We start from the raw sequence: 15,731 nt of genomic DNA on the forward strand, positions 1-15,731 counted from the left end.
GGCCACTGAAAAGCCTCAAAACAGGGAGAAAAGATGTAGAGTTTCCAAAGACATTTTCATTTGGGCAAAATAAAAGTAAGCAAGGGTGAAGAGGTAAGTATTTTTTTTGAGCATTCTCCATGGACAGTTTCCCAGCAGAAGTGGTACAGAGTTGTTGGTACAGGGTGTGCATCCCAGGTCAGGAGTCAGAGATGCTGACAGTGAGCAAAAGGAAGGCTCTGCTCCACTTGGCTTTCCTCAGTATCATTTCTTCTTGCTCTTCCCATCACCAGTGGGTGGGCAGGAAAGGACACCTGTCCTGCAGCCAAGGGACTCCTGTTCAGCTCTGTGCTGTTTCTGTCAGTATAAGGTGGCAGCTCTGAGCGGTTTCTGGGAGACTTTGTACCCATGGTCCAGCATTTTTGACAGTTGAGCCTGCACCAAACTGGCTTGGGGATGAACTGCCCCTTTGCGCCCCCTTGAGCCAAGGGGCTGGGGTGCCCCAGTGAAGAGGAGTAGGACTGTGATGGGTGGGGGGTTCTTGCCTGGTTCACTTGGTGCACCTTGCCCACACACAAAGCCCTCTGAAGGAGAGGAAGGGATCTTCAGCAGCTGCATTTTGGAAAATCTCACTCCAAAATACACTGTGAATTTGAGTCAGGTTTGTGGTAGAAGCTTAGGGGATTGCAAGGCACTTTGTATGAGTCTAAATTTACTCCTTAGGGTCTGGTTTGGAGGGTGAAGCAGTAGGCCATTGATGCTGTCTCAGTAGGGGCCAGAGGCAGCGCATTTGGATCTTCATATGGACTTGTGTCGGGTAATGGTAGGACTAGAGGGCATGGATTAAAACTAGAGATGGGACGATTCAGACTGGACATTAGGAAGAAGTTCTTCACCATGAGGGTGGTGAGACACTGGAACAGGTTGCCCAGAGAGGTGGTGGAAGCCCCGTCCCTAGAAGTTTTTAAGGCCAGGCTGGATGGAGCTCTGAGCAACCTGATCTAGTGGGAGGTGTCCCTGCCCAGGGCAGGGGGGTTGGAACTAGATGATCTATAAGGTCCCTTCCAACCCTAACAATTCTATGATTCTATGAAGGTGGCTTCTAGTTGACACAGCCAAGTGCATCAGGAGTTTGCTAGGCATTTTGTTCTCACCTGCCATGGGTACTGGTATGGTTTAGCCATGTGTCTAAGCTAGGGAAGGTCGTCTTTCCTCTGGTTTAAAAGACTATTCCTGTAAACGCACAGCATGTCTCAGTTTGGTGCCTTGGTTTCAAACCTCATTTGGAGTTGTGTGAACCAAATTATGAACATGTGAAAAGACACAGAGGGAAGCGGTAACCAAAACGATTGAAGACATTGCGGGGAGTGGTGTGATGAGAAGGGTAAGGAAAAACACCCATCCCATTCCACTCCAAGAGGGCAAAGGAGCTCTCTTCCCATCCTGCTCTTCAGGTCTCCATCTGGCACCTCATTTGTGACCTGGAAGCACAATGAGAGGAATTTTGTCTAGCACAGGTGAGTAACGGCGGCTGCCTGCTGTCTCACTCTGGATTATATTCTCCGTACTTGCAATTCTAGGTGGAGTTGTCCTCAACCCTGCTTATTACGGTATGCACGGCCACACGAACACCATGATCCACGAAGTGGGACATGTCCTGGGATTGTACCATGTCTTTAAGGGAGTGAGCGAGCGTGAATCTTGTGACGATCCCTGCAGGGAGACAACTCCGTCTATGGAGACGGGAGACCTCTGTGCTGACACGGCCCCCACCCCTAAGAGTAAACTCTGTCGGGATCCAGACCCTACTAATGACACCTGTGGCCAGACACACTTCACAGGAACGCCCTTCAACAACTACATGAGTTACACAGGTAATGAGTAACAGTCATTAGAAATTGTAAGGGGTCATCTTCCCTAGAAACTTGGGTTTCTCTCCCTTCTGCCTCCATCAATAGTACCTTTCCTCATTTCCTAACTGGTGTGGTCCCTCATGGTGGGCAGGGATGCAGCAGGCTGCAGCCTGTGCTTGCTGTTTCTTAGCCTGTTTCTTAGCCCCTTTCTTGCTGCAGGCTGTTTCCATCCCTCCCTCCCTGCCAGTTTGTAGGTCATTGGAGATGCACCGAGGCCATTCTTGTCTGCATGGTGGTGTGCCTTCTTCCTCCAATCCTGAAGCAACTTTATTATTACTATTATTTATTATTATTATTACTACTACTACTATTATAATTTTGGACCTTCAAGTTGAGCCCTTTCAGCTTGGTTTCCAAAGGCATGCTGTGAAGGGCTGGTGCTCCTCCTGGCAGCCCAGGAGGACCAAAGCCTGTAGAGCAATTCTGTCACCCCCTGCTGACCCACTGCGAGTCCACGAGGATGGTGGCACTGCCCAGATCTTAAAGCTCTTGCTTTAAGTTGGGGCCACTGCAGTCGGTAGCTGCTGTGGCAAGTGCAGGGACGTGGAGCTGCTGAGGCAGTGCCATCTTGTGGCTTTGGGGACACACGACACCAAAGAGTCCTGGCAGGAGAACAACAACACACTGGTGTCTCCCAGGTCTTCCCAGAGGTCCCCAAAACAGGGTTTGGAGGTCAGGAAGGGTACACATTGTCATGCCCCACTGACCGATCCCAGCCACCTCTCTTCCCCCAGATGATGATTGCACCAACACCTTCACCCCCAACCAAGTGGCCCGGATGCATTGCTACCTGGACTTGGTGTATCAGCGTTGGGGCCAAAGCAAGAAGCCTGCACCCATCCCAATCCCTCCCATGGTCACAGGTCAGACAAAGGACTCCCTCAGCATCTACTGGCTGCCTCCCATCAGCGGTGTCATCCATGAAAGGTAAGGGATCTGCTGTTATGGTGGTCTTGGGCTTATGCAGGAGCCTTCTGGAAGGGACAAGGGATCTTCTGTGGTGCAGACCCCCCCATTGCCTTTCCCCCTTGGTCGTCTCCAGCAGAGCCCTCAGACACCCCCTTGGTTGTCTCCTGCAGAGCCAGGCTGCTGCAATAGCCCCACTAGCACATGGGCTTGCAAGATTTCTGCTGTCGGGGTTGCCAGGAGGGGAAGCCAAAGCGCGTCGGGAGGCAATGCCAATTCTTAAACCCCAGAGTGCAATCACGGCATGAAAAATGAGCTTCATTTAGCACTTATTGTATAAAATAACTATTTACCAGGAGGAAATGCAGCCTTGTGGTTAAGGCAGGGAGCTCGAACCACAAGAGCTAGGTTTCATTCCCAGTGCTGTCACGGACTCACAGTGTAACTAACTGGGGGTAAGTCAGGAAACTTTTCAAGCCAGAGAAACAATGCCGAGGAACCAGAGCTGTTTGGCTGGTGAGCAGTGCATGGCCCTGAGCACCGGCTGGCTGTCTTCCTTCTCTGCAATACTGGGGAGTCACCAAGACCTGGATACACCACCAATGCCTCTACTGAGTGGCACATCTTATTAAAACATTTTGTTTTCCACCAGGTTTTAGGTCTATGCTTTTATTGTGGGACCATAAGCACTTGTTAAAGAGCTCTTGAACTTGTTTTAAAGCTGCTTCACAAAGCTGTCACTTGCAATTAAAAGAAAAATGCTGTTTGAGGGCAACTGGGACACTCTTGCATCAGTATTTCCTGCCTTTCCAAAGAACCGGTGGTCTCCACGATTGGCCCTTCACCTGGGGAGAACAAAAGCGTGTACCTGTCACCTCCTAGGTGCGTAGAGCCTCTAGGGACCTAACCCCTAGAGCCTCTGAGTGCTGCGTGGCCTCAAGTCATCCAAACAAACTGCTTTGGTGGGGAATGGAGCCATTTGGGAGCCAGAAAACACGGGTCTAGGAGGCAGGTGCTGGGTCTTCTGGTCCATCTCCAGTTCTCACTCATAACTGGCTCAGGAGCTGGTCCAGGATGGCGGTCCTGCATCCTCCGAGATGAACTGGTCAAGGAAAAGGGATGAAACTGGTCCTTATCACAGAAAAGTCGTTGGGTTTTTTTCCTGGAGAGCACAGTGGGACCTCTTTCAATTGACATTATGGTGACCACTTTGTATTATAGTAGTGATGAAAGCCAAAACTTGATTCTGGGGTTTAGCAGAGAGAGACCCAAGTGCACCCACCTGACTGCAGAGGCATTACCCTGGGAAGCGTGAAGTCTGTTAGCTCTGCTTCATGGGTAGGGAACAGGCAATTCAATTGCTCATCCAAGACTACCCAGAGAAGAGGAGGGATTAAACCCAGCTTGTCTCATGGCCACTCCTATTTTCCGGTCTTTGAGGAAACTTATTCCAAGCAGGATGATATGCCCAGTGGCTTCCTGAGAGTTTAGCTTTGCTTTTCCAGCTTTCCATCTTATCCTGCCTGGACAAACATGAATGGAAAATTAACTGGTCATGATTAGACATGTGGGTGCCTTTGTCTTTTGCCTGCAGGGAGGAAGACACACTCTGTGATGACTGTGCAGAGGATGGCACCTTCCATCAGTATGTGCATAAGGCCTCTTCCCCTCGGGTCTGCGATTCCTCTGGCTACTGGACCCCAGAAGAAGCAGAAGGTAAACACCTCCTCTCTTTCCCTACGTGTGAATCCCCTAGGCAGAGATGAGATCTTGCTGGGAAAAGAGAAAGAAGCTTTTTTTCTTTTAGAGAATGAGTTGTCTCCTCTTTGGGGAGGCTTTTTAGTGCAGGAAGGACTTTTAGGTGTCCAGGAGATACCTGGGTACTGCCAGTCGGCTTTGGACAAACAAACCAACACACCGATATTAACCCAAATCATTGCCCAGAAAGGTGTTAATGAGAAATATTGGTCAAAAGGAGAGACATTTCATTGAAATAAGTCTTACAACATAGGTCCTGGGAACGTCATCCAAAACGTCGGGGGCATTCACAGGCTTTGATGCAGCCTTGTCCAAAGGGAGCAAGAGGAGCTTCTTGCTCAGTCCCACTGAGTCTGAACCAAGTCCTGGGCAATCTGAATTGGACACAATTCCTCACTGGCAAAGTAAACAGCAGGGTGTCACAACTTCTCTTGTGCTGAGACCCAGCTGTTGGGCATGATGGGGGCTTTCAAGGTCATGCAGCTGCCATAGGAGCTGTTGGGCTTTTCATGAAGCCGCAACTCCTCCAAGGGCAAAGCAGAGGAGGCAGGAGACCAGATGAAATGATCCCATGGGCTGTATGTAGTGCACGTGATGCTGCTGAACCATGTGGAGCCAGAGGATCTGTTAGTTCTGTGAAGCTGCGGGTCTGAGCCACTGAGGCCCACTGAAAAAGTGCTAGGGTGACTGCTGAGACAGTGCAGTTTGGACATTATTACGCTTTTGGGATGTAGCCCATGATTTGAGAACAGGAGTGTCAGGATGTAGCTGAGATTCTGTGTCTGAAAACTCTTTAATTTAAGTACCTCTCACTAGCTTTGCAAGTTGCGGGCAGGGGGAAGTCAATTTAAAGAAATAATCAAATATGTGCTTATTCAGTGATACCAAGCAAATCAAAGCTTAGCTCATGTACTGTCAGCGGTTCCTGTTTCCCCCACCTGTCTGATTCACTGGCAAATTAAAATTGCTTCTGGAATTACTGGGTGTTGTTTTCTCCTATGCATGACCTGCATTTATCACAAGTGCATGTTTACTCTGGTGAAAAAGAGACAGGTTTTATGGGTTTTAGAAGACTAATATTAAATGGATGCGGGCTTTGAATGGGAACTAGGTCCTGAGAAACGCTGGCAGTGGTGGTTGAAGACAAGGGTATTTCTAGTACAGGATGATGGATTCCAGCGATGCTTTTGAGACTGAAATCCCACCACATTTTTCTTGCTGAGTGCTAATCCACCACCAGGGGAGGCAGGCTGGGGATCTCAGGTCAGCTTGGGTACTGTCCTGGTGGAGGAACAGCCTTTCAGAGCTGCTTCCCTGGCTTGCTTTGGACTTGGTCCCTTCCTGCCTGTGACCCGTTCCATCACGTGCCTGTGGAAAGCTTTGGTCTCTTTGCTCTGCTTAGCCACTGTCCAAACCTATGGAGCCACAGGGACTCAGAGTTCAGGTGCCCTTGGCAAGCCTCCTGTGCCCATGAGACTACAGAGCAAGCTTCGTGTCCCCCAGCTGAGCCCAGGCTGTCTCTAGGGGAGCTGGTAAGCACTGAGACCAGCTGCAGCACGCGTACCATTGCCACTGTTTTAGAGGGCTGTGGGACATTCAGATCTGCGAAGCCTTGTGCTTCTATGCACACCCAGGAGCTGGGAGATTAGTGGTGCTTATTGCTTTCTAGGAGGGTAGGGCAGATGCCACCAGCTCTGGCACGTGCCTATAGGCGGGTGCAAAACTGCATGGGTGTGCAGCTATCGTACAGAGTATGGGGTACCTGCAGGGAGGATTGCCCCTCTGGGTCCCCTGTGAGGTCAGTTGTCACCTGGTTCTCATCAGCCTCCTCCTCATCCCTCCTGACCAGGGCCCCCAGATGTGGATCAGCCCTGTGAGCCTAGTCTGCAGGCCTGGAGTCCAGAGCTCCACCTATACCACATGAACATGACGGTGCCGTGCCCCACGCCAGATGGCTGCATCCTGGAGCTGCGCTTCCTGCACCCCGTCTACCCCGATTCCCTCACGCTTTGGACCACGTACCTCTCCACGGGCTCTCCCAAGGCACTGTCTGACATTGAAGTGTTGACAGAGCAGGGGGAGTCCATCCATCTAGGCCCCCTGGACACCTTCTGTGATGTCCCCTTTACTGTGAAGCTCAACATACCTAAAAAGGTGTCTGGAGTCAAAATCTACACCTTTGATGAGAGGATGGAGATAGACACAGCACTGCTGACCTCCATGCCCCACAGCTCTCTCTGCTCTGCCTGCAAGCTGATCCAGTACCGAGTCCTCCGTGACCCCCCATTTGCAAACGGATCCCCCGCTGCCCTGGCACAGGCACACCGCCAGTTCGTTGACACGTGAGTGATGAGGCTGCTCCATCACAGGCTGAGTGGGTGCCTGGGGCGGTTTTGATGACTTCCTCAGGTCATGCCTTTGAATCCCTGGATGGTTTTGCTTGTGTTTTGTTTTTTTTTTTTTACCCTGGGAATTACCACGTTCAATGCCAGCTTCCCTATTCAGCATCAAGGAAGCTTGTTGCAGATCCATCATGCTAGCACAACCCTTGCCCAGGAGCCCAGGCTAACTAGAAGGAGCTCATTAAACCCGGAAGCATTTTTCCCATCAACACAACTAGTAAAATGATCGTTCAAGTTAACGCAGCTTCTCCCCAGCTGAGACCCTAGGGAGATAAGTGGCAGGCCCCTCTGCATGACCTGGCAGAGACGCTTTTCCCACAGTCTCTGCCTCTGGCAGTTTAGAGTATGAAGACATATGTCAAACTGTGATATTGCCTGAGCACAAACATGTGATTTCTATAGCTGTGGTGAGAAAATCTGTTGCAGATGTATGGGTTGGTTCCTCCTGCTCTTTGTTCAAGTCCTCTCTGTTCCTGCAGGGAAGTCATGCCTGGGCAGGTGTACCGCTACCAGGTGCAGGCAGTCTCTGGGACGACCTCAGGAGAAGCCTCCCCACCACTTGTCCATATCCATGGAGCACCCTACTGCGGGGATGGGAAGGTGACCACGTAAGTCAAGAAACCCAAGCTCTCAGCTGAGGTTCTTTGAGCTATCAGGTCATCCTGTCTCAAAAAGAAGCACCAGGTTGGTCTTCTGCCCATGGGTACTTGTCTGAAGATGCTGCACTGAATCCCTCCAGCAGACTAGACTATAGAGCTTGTGTGGTAAAATGCCAAGTGCATAGGAAGTGGAGATGGTCTTTTTACGAGCCGGGTCTGGATGAGGGGTCCAACCGGAATGTCCTCCATCCTTGACGGCAGTGCTTAGATTCTGGCCCATCTCAGCAAACTGTTGCAGAGTCTGACCCGAAAGCGTTCTGCCTTTGGGACTGGCCAATATAACCTTTTGCACAGGGCCCACGGTGGAGGTCCTGCAGGAGTAGGTTCTGCGGCAAGCACAGTCCCACACAGTGCGGTGTCTTTAGAGAGCTGTCTGGTCTCTGCTTAGAGACCCCAAATGATGAGGGTTGCACCACCTCTATGTTAAGAGACTCCAACGGTTCACCTGCTGCATCTGGGGATAATTATGCCAAATTTCTGTATTTTGGATTTTTCAGACTTCAACTTCCAGGTTACTCAGAATCCCTTTCCTTTGAAAACAGCTTTCTCAACAGTGTGAGGAAAGTGGACAATTGAAGCAATTGCAGGAGGAATTTTGGTACTGTATAAGACCCATCAAGGCAAAGAGGCTTACAGCAGGGCTGGGTGCTACAGTGGTGTAATCTGTTATGGTTTCAGCATGGATTCATACTAGATGAAGACTTGGTCCAGAGAGACCATATGACCACATTGGGCTCTGTTGTCAAAGTTGATAGAAAAGTGAGAGGAACAGAAATGGCCAGATAGCAGCTGAGATTTTTGGCAGGCTTTCCTGTTCCTCAGCTGTTGTGGGGAAGGCCATGCAGGAAGCTCTGTCCGTGGAAGTTTTTTCCTTTGTACCATGTATGGAACAATGAATCAAAGGTGGGAATATGGGACACAGTGGATCTTTTGTATTAGATGAAGGTGGAGGTGGGTCAGCATCACAAGATGTCTGTCTGAAGTTTTTTTGCTCCCTGTGTTTTTGGGTGCCTAACTTTGTGCACAAAGGAATAGGTATGAATTGAGGCATTTCTGCATTTCTGACAGCTTTTCCCATCAGGCCTATTTTCTGCAGTATGGGGGCAGAACCTTTTCAAGGAAACTGCACGGGCTCTTTTTCCTCATAAGGTGCCATGAATGTCAGCTGGGGGCTGCTTCTTGTCTCCTCTTGGGCTAACCTCTCTCTCCCCCTTCCGCCTCCCCTTCTCCAGCTCCCACTGAAACACCATCCCCATCTCAGAACCTCCTGCCGTCTCCAGCACTTGCTTTCTCCAGCAGCAAGTCTTCCTGATCCTTGGCTCTCTACGTCCTCCGTTGTATATGGTTTCATTTTCTCCCACAGTTCTTGCCTCAGGTCTTATAAGAAAGTCATAGTGCAGTCATGCCTTCTCCCATATGCTGTGTCTTCAACCTGTTTTAAATTCCTGTCAAGATATGGTGTTTTCTCTCATCTACCTTACTCCACATGGCATTCTTCCTCTTCTCTCTGTTTCTGTGGAAATGGAACCAAGATATGGTGTCCTTGCTCATGATTGAGTGGAAGCAAAAGAGTGTTGAGTCAAGGGTATGGTGTTAACACGTCTGATTGTTGTCCTCTTAGGAGCCTGGAGGAGGAATGTGATGATGGGGGATTGCTGGATGGAGATGGCTGTTCCAGGAAGTGTAAAAAGGAAAAAGGCTTCAACTGTGTCGGTGAGTCCAAATGGATTGAGATACACTTTTGAGGCAGGAGCCAAAACTGTGTGTTATTCATGCTGCTCCTCAGAGAGGGGGTGACGCACCTCATCACAATAAAACCTGGGTCTACAGGTGGAATGGTCCATGGAGCTTGTCAGCCCATTGTGGTGGGCTAAACGCCCAGCATGCCTCCTGGCACAGGAGGAAACATATGTGCTTGGAGCCTGGTTTGTAAATGGGTCACCCCTGGTCTCCTTGTAGGGGAACCAAGCCTGTGCTACGTGCATGAGGGGGATGGTGTGTGTGAGCCATTCGAGAAGACAAGCAGTGTCCTGGACTGTGGTCCCTACACGCCCGATGGATATGTGGATCTGTGGGCAGTGAAAGCCTATGCCTCCCATCAGGATGCTAAGTCCTGCCCTGCTTCCTTGGTCACTGGAGAGCCTGTTGTGAAGGTGAGTGAAGGCATGGACATAAAAAAAAAAGACTTTTCTAGCAAAGCCCCTGCAGTAAAGCTGGGAAAGTCACTGCTGCAAGAGTGTAATGAGGCAAAACCAATATATTCAGAGCAGCTCTGAAGTGTCTATTGACTACTGTGTTCCCATGCAGGGAGCCAATAGAGGACCTGGGCATTTCTCACACCTTCTCTTTCAGTAGTCCCTAGGCTCGGGAACCACAGTATGCGGGAGGGTGTTTCATCAAGGTAGGGAGCATCTCCTCTGACCATGCAGTTTGCTAAACAACAACACCGCCAACCCACCAGCTAAATGCACAACTCGGAGCATGTAGTGTAGTGGCACTGTGTTGGTTTAAAAAAAAAAAAAAATCCCTTAAGTCTAATAGCTTATAAGGTCAGAGCCTGGAAGGATAAAATCACACATACATCAGCATCTGCATTGCTCTCAAACTCTCTGATCTGAAGCCAACAAAAAATCAATGAGAGAATTCCCATCTTTCATACAGGCTTTGGAGCAGGGCCTGGAGGTCTAGGATGGGATTTCACTCAATCGGTGTTAATGTGGGGTGTGTATGTTCTTTCCTAGCAAGCTGAAGAAAAGAAAGAGATATGTAGAGATGTCCTATTTAGCCTTTTATACCTGTGTTTCTATTGACCTCATGTAAGGAACCATCATCTTGAGATCCACAGTATGATTAAATTGCCTACGTATACATGTCTAGTGGGATGATGTGGGCTTGGGTGTCTGCTCCTCTAGAAGGACTCACAAATCTCCTAGGCTTTGTCTGCCAGGTCTATGGGGATGTTGGGGTTACCATAGGACATCAAATGTCACCGAAGGCTGGAATTCAGGCAAATGAATTGCATCTTAAGATCTCATCAGCCCAGTCAAAATCCAGAGGTTGTGATCTTCCCTACCATCTCAAAGCCTGGCTCATTTTTTCTTGCTCAGACCCACAGACACTACAAGGTACTTCAACAGTATATTTGCAGTATCTCAAAAGGGCAAAGGCCTCCTGTACACAGGTGTGGGTGGTGAGATGTCTCTCGCCTAAGAACCCAAGTTGTCTTCATGCTATGAACTGACTTGGGATCCTTCTCAACATGTTGAGTCTTCCTTGAGGTTTTGTAGGTGCTGTTTCTTTCTTTCTCTCTCTCACTTTCCTTGCTTCTTTCTGGGTTGAAATAAATCTCTTCTTTCAGATATGTAAATCCCACCTTCATGATGTGCCAAAGGACCTTTCCCTGGCTGCTTGGTTCCCCTGTAGTCCCAGCCAAGATACCGCTCAGGATCCAGATGAGGAGAGGATGCCCTTGGGCAATGAGGGAGTTTGGCTCAAGGTAAGTGAGGATGTGTGGTCAGAAATCGAAGGATTTGCTGGTCTTTGCCCCAGCACTTTGGTGATAAACACACATCCTTTTCTGTCCTGTAGGAGTTACAGCAGTCTTAAAAACTGCTCAGATAGGACTTCATATCCTACTGAACTCTTTGTCAACCCCAAATGCCCATGGATGCCTCTTATGTAGTTGCCCCATTCCCACTGTGAACAGCAAACCCATCCTGGGACAGATTGCCAGGCGAAGGGCGGTGCCTGAATCCGGGACCCCACAGAAATATGTTGAGGCTGAGAAACAACTCGCTCCTTACTGTTCCCTGCAGTCAAGCTGTGCTATTACACCCACAAAGGGTGCATGCAAGCCGGGTTTAAAGTCCTAGTTACCTTTGCTCCCCATGGCCATGAGGAGCAACAGAGGGTAGCGGGATATATGTTGCCGTTCTGAGCACCCTGGTTTGCTGCTGAGCACCGTGAACCCACAGCTATCAACTGTGGCATGCAGCTCCTCCTGCCCTCCAGTGACGCCAGACCAAAGGAGGCATTTCTGTGCCCAAGCTGCTGGTCCTGCAGCCTGACAGGGCCTCGGGGGATGCCTCCATGGCTGGGGGCTGCCTTTGGGAGGGTACCTGAAGGGTCAAACCTCTCTGTCCCAGCAGGCAGAGGAGCAGGACAGAGGAGAGCTGAGTGTTAGGCCAGAGCAATTTTTACAGCACTGATTTTCTGACCACAGCTATGGTTTAGAGGTTTTGTGGCTGTTGCCTGGTGTTACTGGAAAGCTGGGATCTGGCGGGCTGCTTCCTCTGCAGTTTGAGGGGCACCTTGCCCTGCTTTGCTCGAGGTTGTCTAGAGGGGACCTCTTCCCAAGACACTCAGAGAACTTGGTGAGTTGTCAAACCCGAGTCAACAAACAGTGGTATTGCCCCTGATGTCCTCTGTTGCTCCAAAAAACTTCCTTTAACAGCTTTTTTGCCCCCCTTCGTTCCTTGTCTTTGTGCTTACAACCTACTTTTTGACTTCAGTCTCTGGCCATGACAAATGTGCCTCCGTTCTTCCTTTGCTAGCAAGAAAGCAGCAGTCTCCCCCTCGGCCCTACCTAGATGAAAGCTTGCTCTCCACTTCTCACCAGGGGTTAAAGCGTGTTCCAGTTTTATTGGAACTTGTGGTCAGTTCTCTTCCTCTATGGATGTTTATATTAAAGACTTTCATTACTGGTTCTCCGTGCTCTCTTTAGGAGCGCTATTATTTTCCGCCCATAAAATTATTTATGGACTAGTAATAAATATGCCCTTTTTCTTTTTTTTTCCCTTTTTTAATAGAGTTTGCCTGATTGGTAACATATTGGGTTAGGAAAGACAGCTTCTTGTTGACAATTTGCCTAGCACTCTCGCCTGCCCGGACGAGAACGGTGCTGTTCATGCACATGTGTACCCACGTGTGCATGGTGTTTCATGGCCACCAACTCCCATGACCGTTTTAAAGCTGTTGCACCTGCATCACCCAGGCTAGAGCCACAACACAAAACTCATTGGGTGGTAGGAATTGCTTCCTATGGTGTTTCTCAAAAGGTGGCACCAATGAGCAAGAGAAAGGTTGGGTCATGTTGTAAGATGACTGAGGCTGGAGGCAAGAGCGGGACACCTAACAAAGCATCTACCATGCACCTGGGGTCTGTCTGCAATTATGATTCTACAATCTCCAGCCATGCTTTATTCCTAGTTTCTGACTAAGAATAGTTAACAGTTAAACAGTTGATAGTTAAAATTTAGTTTCTAACAACTCTCTGTTGAGGAGAGAAATCAAAATCACTTGTAAGGAAGTCAGGATGTGTAATATGTAGGAAATTAAGTGGAACAGGGGAGAGGAAGGGAGAAAAATTAAAAAGATAGTCTGCTGTGCCCAGGCACATAATACATATTAAAAAAAAAATAATAAAAAAATTTAGGATGTTGGTCAAGTCAGCTGCTCTTGGTCTAACTTGGGGCCAATGTCCTTCACCTCCAAGTAGATGCACCATAGGAAGGGAAAGACTAAATACTCCACCTTAAGCTGTGTAGTCCGGCGAAAGCCTCACCTGACTTCAACCATCTCACCTCCCCTGAGGAACCGCTCTTGGAGGGAGTGGGCAGCAGGCAGCTAGGTTAAAATTGGTAGCTCCTTGTGGCTTCCTGGCTGCAGTGCTGTCCTGAGCGCTCCTTGGAGTAGCCTCTGAGCACTGATAGCTCTTCTTTGTCTTTTCTCCCTTCTTGCTTTCTTTTCTTACCAGCTTCTGAGCTCAGGTGGGGAGATGGCGGGATTATACCAAACAAAACCAAAAACAACAACAAAAGGAGGGGAGCTTCAGCCTCCTGGCCCACTCCTTGCAGCAGGGCCAGCCCTGTGCAAGAGCAAGCCCTGGCCAAGGGAGCTGGGGTGTTCATGGGGTGCTCACTGCTGAGCACCTCCCTGCAGGGTGGGAGCCCTGGGATGAAGCCCAAGGTTTTCTTCCGCTCCCGTGCATGAGCAATGCCTGGCGTGGTACAAACCACCTCGAGGCTGGGCTGCCGTCGCAAATCTGCTGGTTGTCCCCTACGCTCCCTCAGTGTGCTCCTTGGGCTGTGCCTGGCCAGCCAGGACTTGTCCTCCTCTGAAATAACACCTTTGCCTTGCATTTCTGGGCTCCCTCCACACCGACATTCAACAAAAACACTCCATAGGGTGGGTCTTGATCAAAACACATCTCGGCACTGGGTGGGGGGCACCAGGGTGGGGGAGAAAAACATTTCTATCCTCTTACTTCCAAAGAACATCTGTCCTGCCATGATTGATGCTGTGAGTTTCCCGGCTGCCTCCTGTAGCCTTCGGGGCTGTAGACAAGTGGGGAGCTGTCAGGTCTCCTAGGAGGCAGGACTTCTTCCCACAAATCTTTGTGTGTTGGCTGACGGACAGTTTATAAGTCACCCTGGGTACCAGAGCTGCTCTTTCGGTTTGATTTATTATTTTTTTTAATGGTGGCAGGACTGGTAACTCCACTGTCTGGGTGCTTGGCTTGCCCGACCAGCACCGTGAGGGGTGGGAGTCAGAGTCTGGAGAAGGGAGGGCAGAAAAGGGGTTATCCAGGTATCAGTCAGGTGTTGCTCAATTCTAAGAGTAGAAAATGTGGAAGCTGGGAAAATGCCATAAATTTATGGCAAGGCAGGACTGATACACGTGGGGAAGACTACTGAAAGGGAGAAGGGGAATTAAGAGGGAAAGGACTGTGCTTCTGCACCCTTCCTTCCCTCCTGTCTCTCTTCCCACTCATTTGCTGCCCTGCACAATTGCAGTCTCTGACCCCCTATCTCTGCTCCTGCTCTCTCCCCACGCTCCCTCTTTCTTTCCCTCTTGCATATATGGTATCAGAAAGGCTCTATTTGGTATGCATGCTCTCAGGATCTCTCTTGTCCTCCTGCCCAGGTGTGCTTTGAGAGACCTGTGGTGCCCACTTCCATCCTGATCTTTCTGGCCTCTGACGGCACCGTCCCAAGCATCCAGCACAAGCCGAGGGTAACCGTCCAGCTGAGCAGCGTAGATGGGCTGAACCACTCTTTGGGTGAGCATCCTATGGGCTCACACAACAGGAGTCCCCACCATTGCTGCAGTCTCTCATTGAGTTGAGTGCTGGTGTTCCCCGTCCCCCCTTGCAGCATCTGCTACTTCTTAAGCTGGTCTGGTGGGATACGGGGGAGCAGAGGAAGTAAATCAGAAGCAGAGAAAATATCCCTGGAGCTGAGCTAGCAGCTTCTTTCTTTGCCTCATCTTGCAGGGATGTTTGAGCTGTCATGCCAGTACAACCCGCTTGTCATCAACGTGACCTATGGCCAGGAAGATCCCTCCCACTGGGCTTCTTCAATACTGCTCAACTTCTCCTCTCCACTTGTGGGCATCGCAGCTGTGGCCTTGCGGACATCAGCTCAGTCTGGTTTTGATCCCACCACCTGTTTCCTACAACATGAGGAGGGATATGGCCACCAGCGCTACAGGTATCATCTCCTTTGGGGCTTTGTGCTTCATTTTGGGGTTTTTATCTACTCGCTGAGTGTTTTGTGACTCTTCTCAGGTGGCTTTTGAGGTGGTGTTGGAAAATCCAGTGTAATGAGTCTTGATTTGCTTATCTCGCTGTTGGGGGGAAAAGCAGGAAAATAGATTTTGTACGTGGCCTGTGCATCTGCACAAAAGTGTATTAAAGGACAGTTTCCTGGTGGGAAAACCAAGCTCCCTCTGCTAAGGACTTATTGCTGATCGTTGCTGATGAAGCTGAAATGCAGACTTCTTCAGCATCTGCTTTGCAAGCTCTGTCTTCATCCATCCCAGTCTTCCCCATGCTGAAGGAAGTGGACATGAAGATCTCCTCCTTCTCCTCTCTGTGCTGGCTCCCCATCCATCCCCGGCTCCTCACCAAGTCTCACGCCACCCCCTTCGTAATGCAGTGATAACAATAATAGTAGCAATGGTGCTTTAATTTATTGATGCTGGGCGCTTGCAGGTGTCTGCCTGTCTTCGTAAAGCAGCAAACGAGAGGCAGCATTTGCAGAACGGGTTCTGCTCTCCCAGCTGGTCGTGCTGGCAAAGGGATGGGGAAGGACCATCATCCAAGACAGACTAAA

General features: G+C 49.7%; 1 protein-coding gene across 1 annotated transcript in view; it reads left to right on the forward strand.

Moving 5' to 3' along the window:
- PAPPA2 (pappalysin 2) overlaps positions 1-15,731 on the forward strand; it is a 95,930-nt gene that overhangs the window by 36,785 nt on the left and 43,414 nt on the right. Inside the window, exons 4-13 of the mRNA XM_054211937.1 lie at positions 1,560-1,853; positions 2,627-2,819; positions 4,393-4,514; positions 6,406-6,898; positions 7,438-7,566; positions 9,239-9,330; positions 9,577-9,770; positions 10,976-11,113; positions 14,542-14,677; positions 14,891-15,107. Of these exons, the coding sequence (XP_054067912.1) occupies positions 1,560-1,853; positions 2,627-2,819; positions 4,393-4,514; positions 6,406-6,898; positions 7,438-7,566; positions 9,239-9,330; positions 9,577-9,770; positions 10,976-11,113; positions 14,542-14,677; positions 14,891-15,107 (2,008 nt within the window). The remainder of the gene's footprint in view (positions 1-1,559; positions 1,854-2,626; positions 2,820-4,392; positions 4,515-6,405; positions 6,899-7,437; positions 7,567-9,238; positions 9,331-9,576; positions 9,771-10,975; positions 11,114-14,541; positions 14,678-14,890; positions 15,108-15,731) is intronic.

Source organism: Rissa tridactyla, chromosome 8 (genome assembly GCF_028500815.1).
Source record: "Rissa tridactyla isolate bRisTri1 chromosome 8, bRisTri1.patW.cur.20221130, whole genome shotgun sequence".
NCBI lineage: Eukaryota > Metazoa > Chordata > Aves > Charadriiformes > Laridae > Rissa > Rissa tridactyla.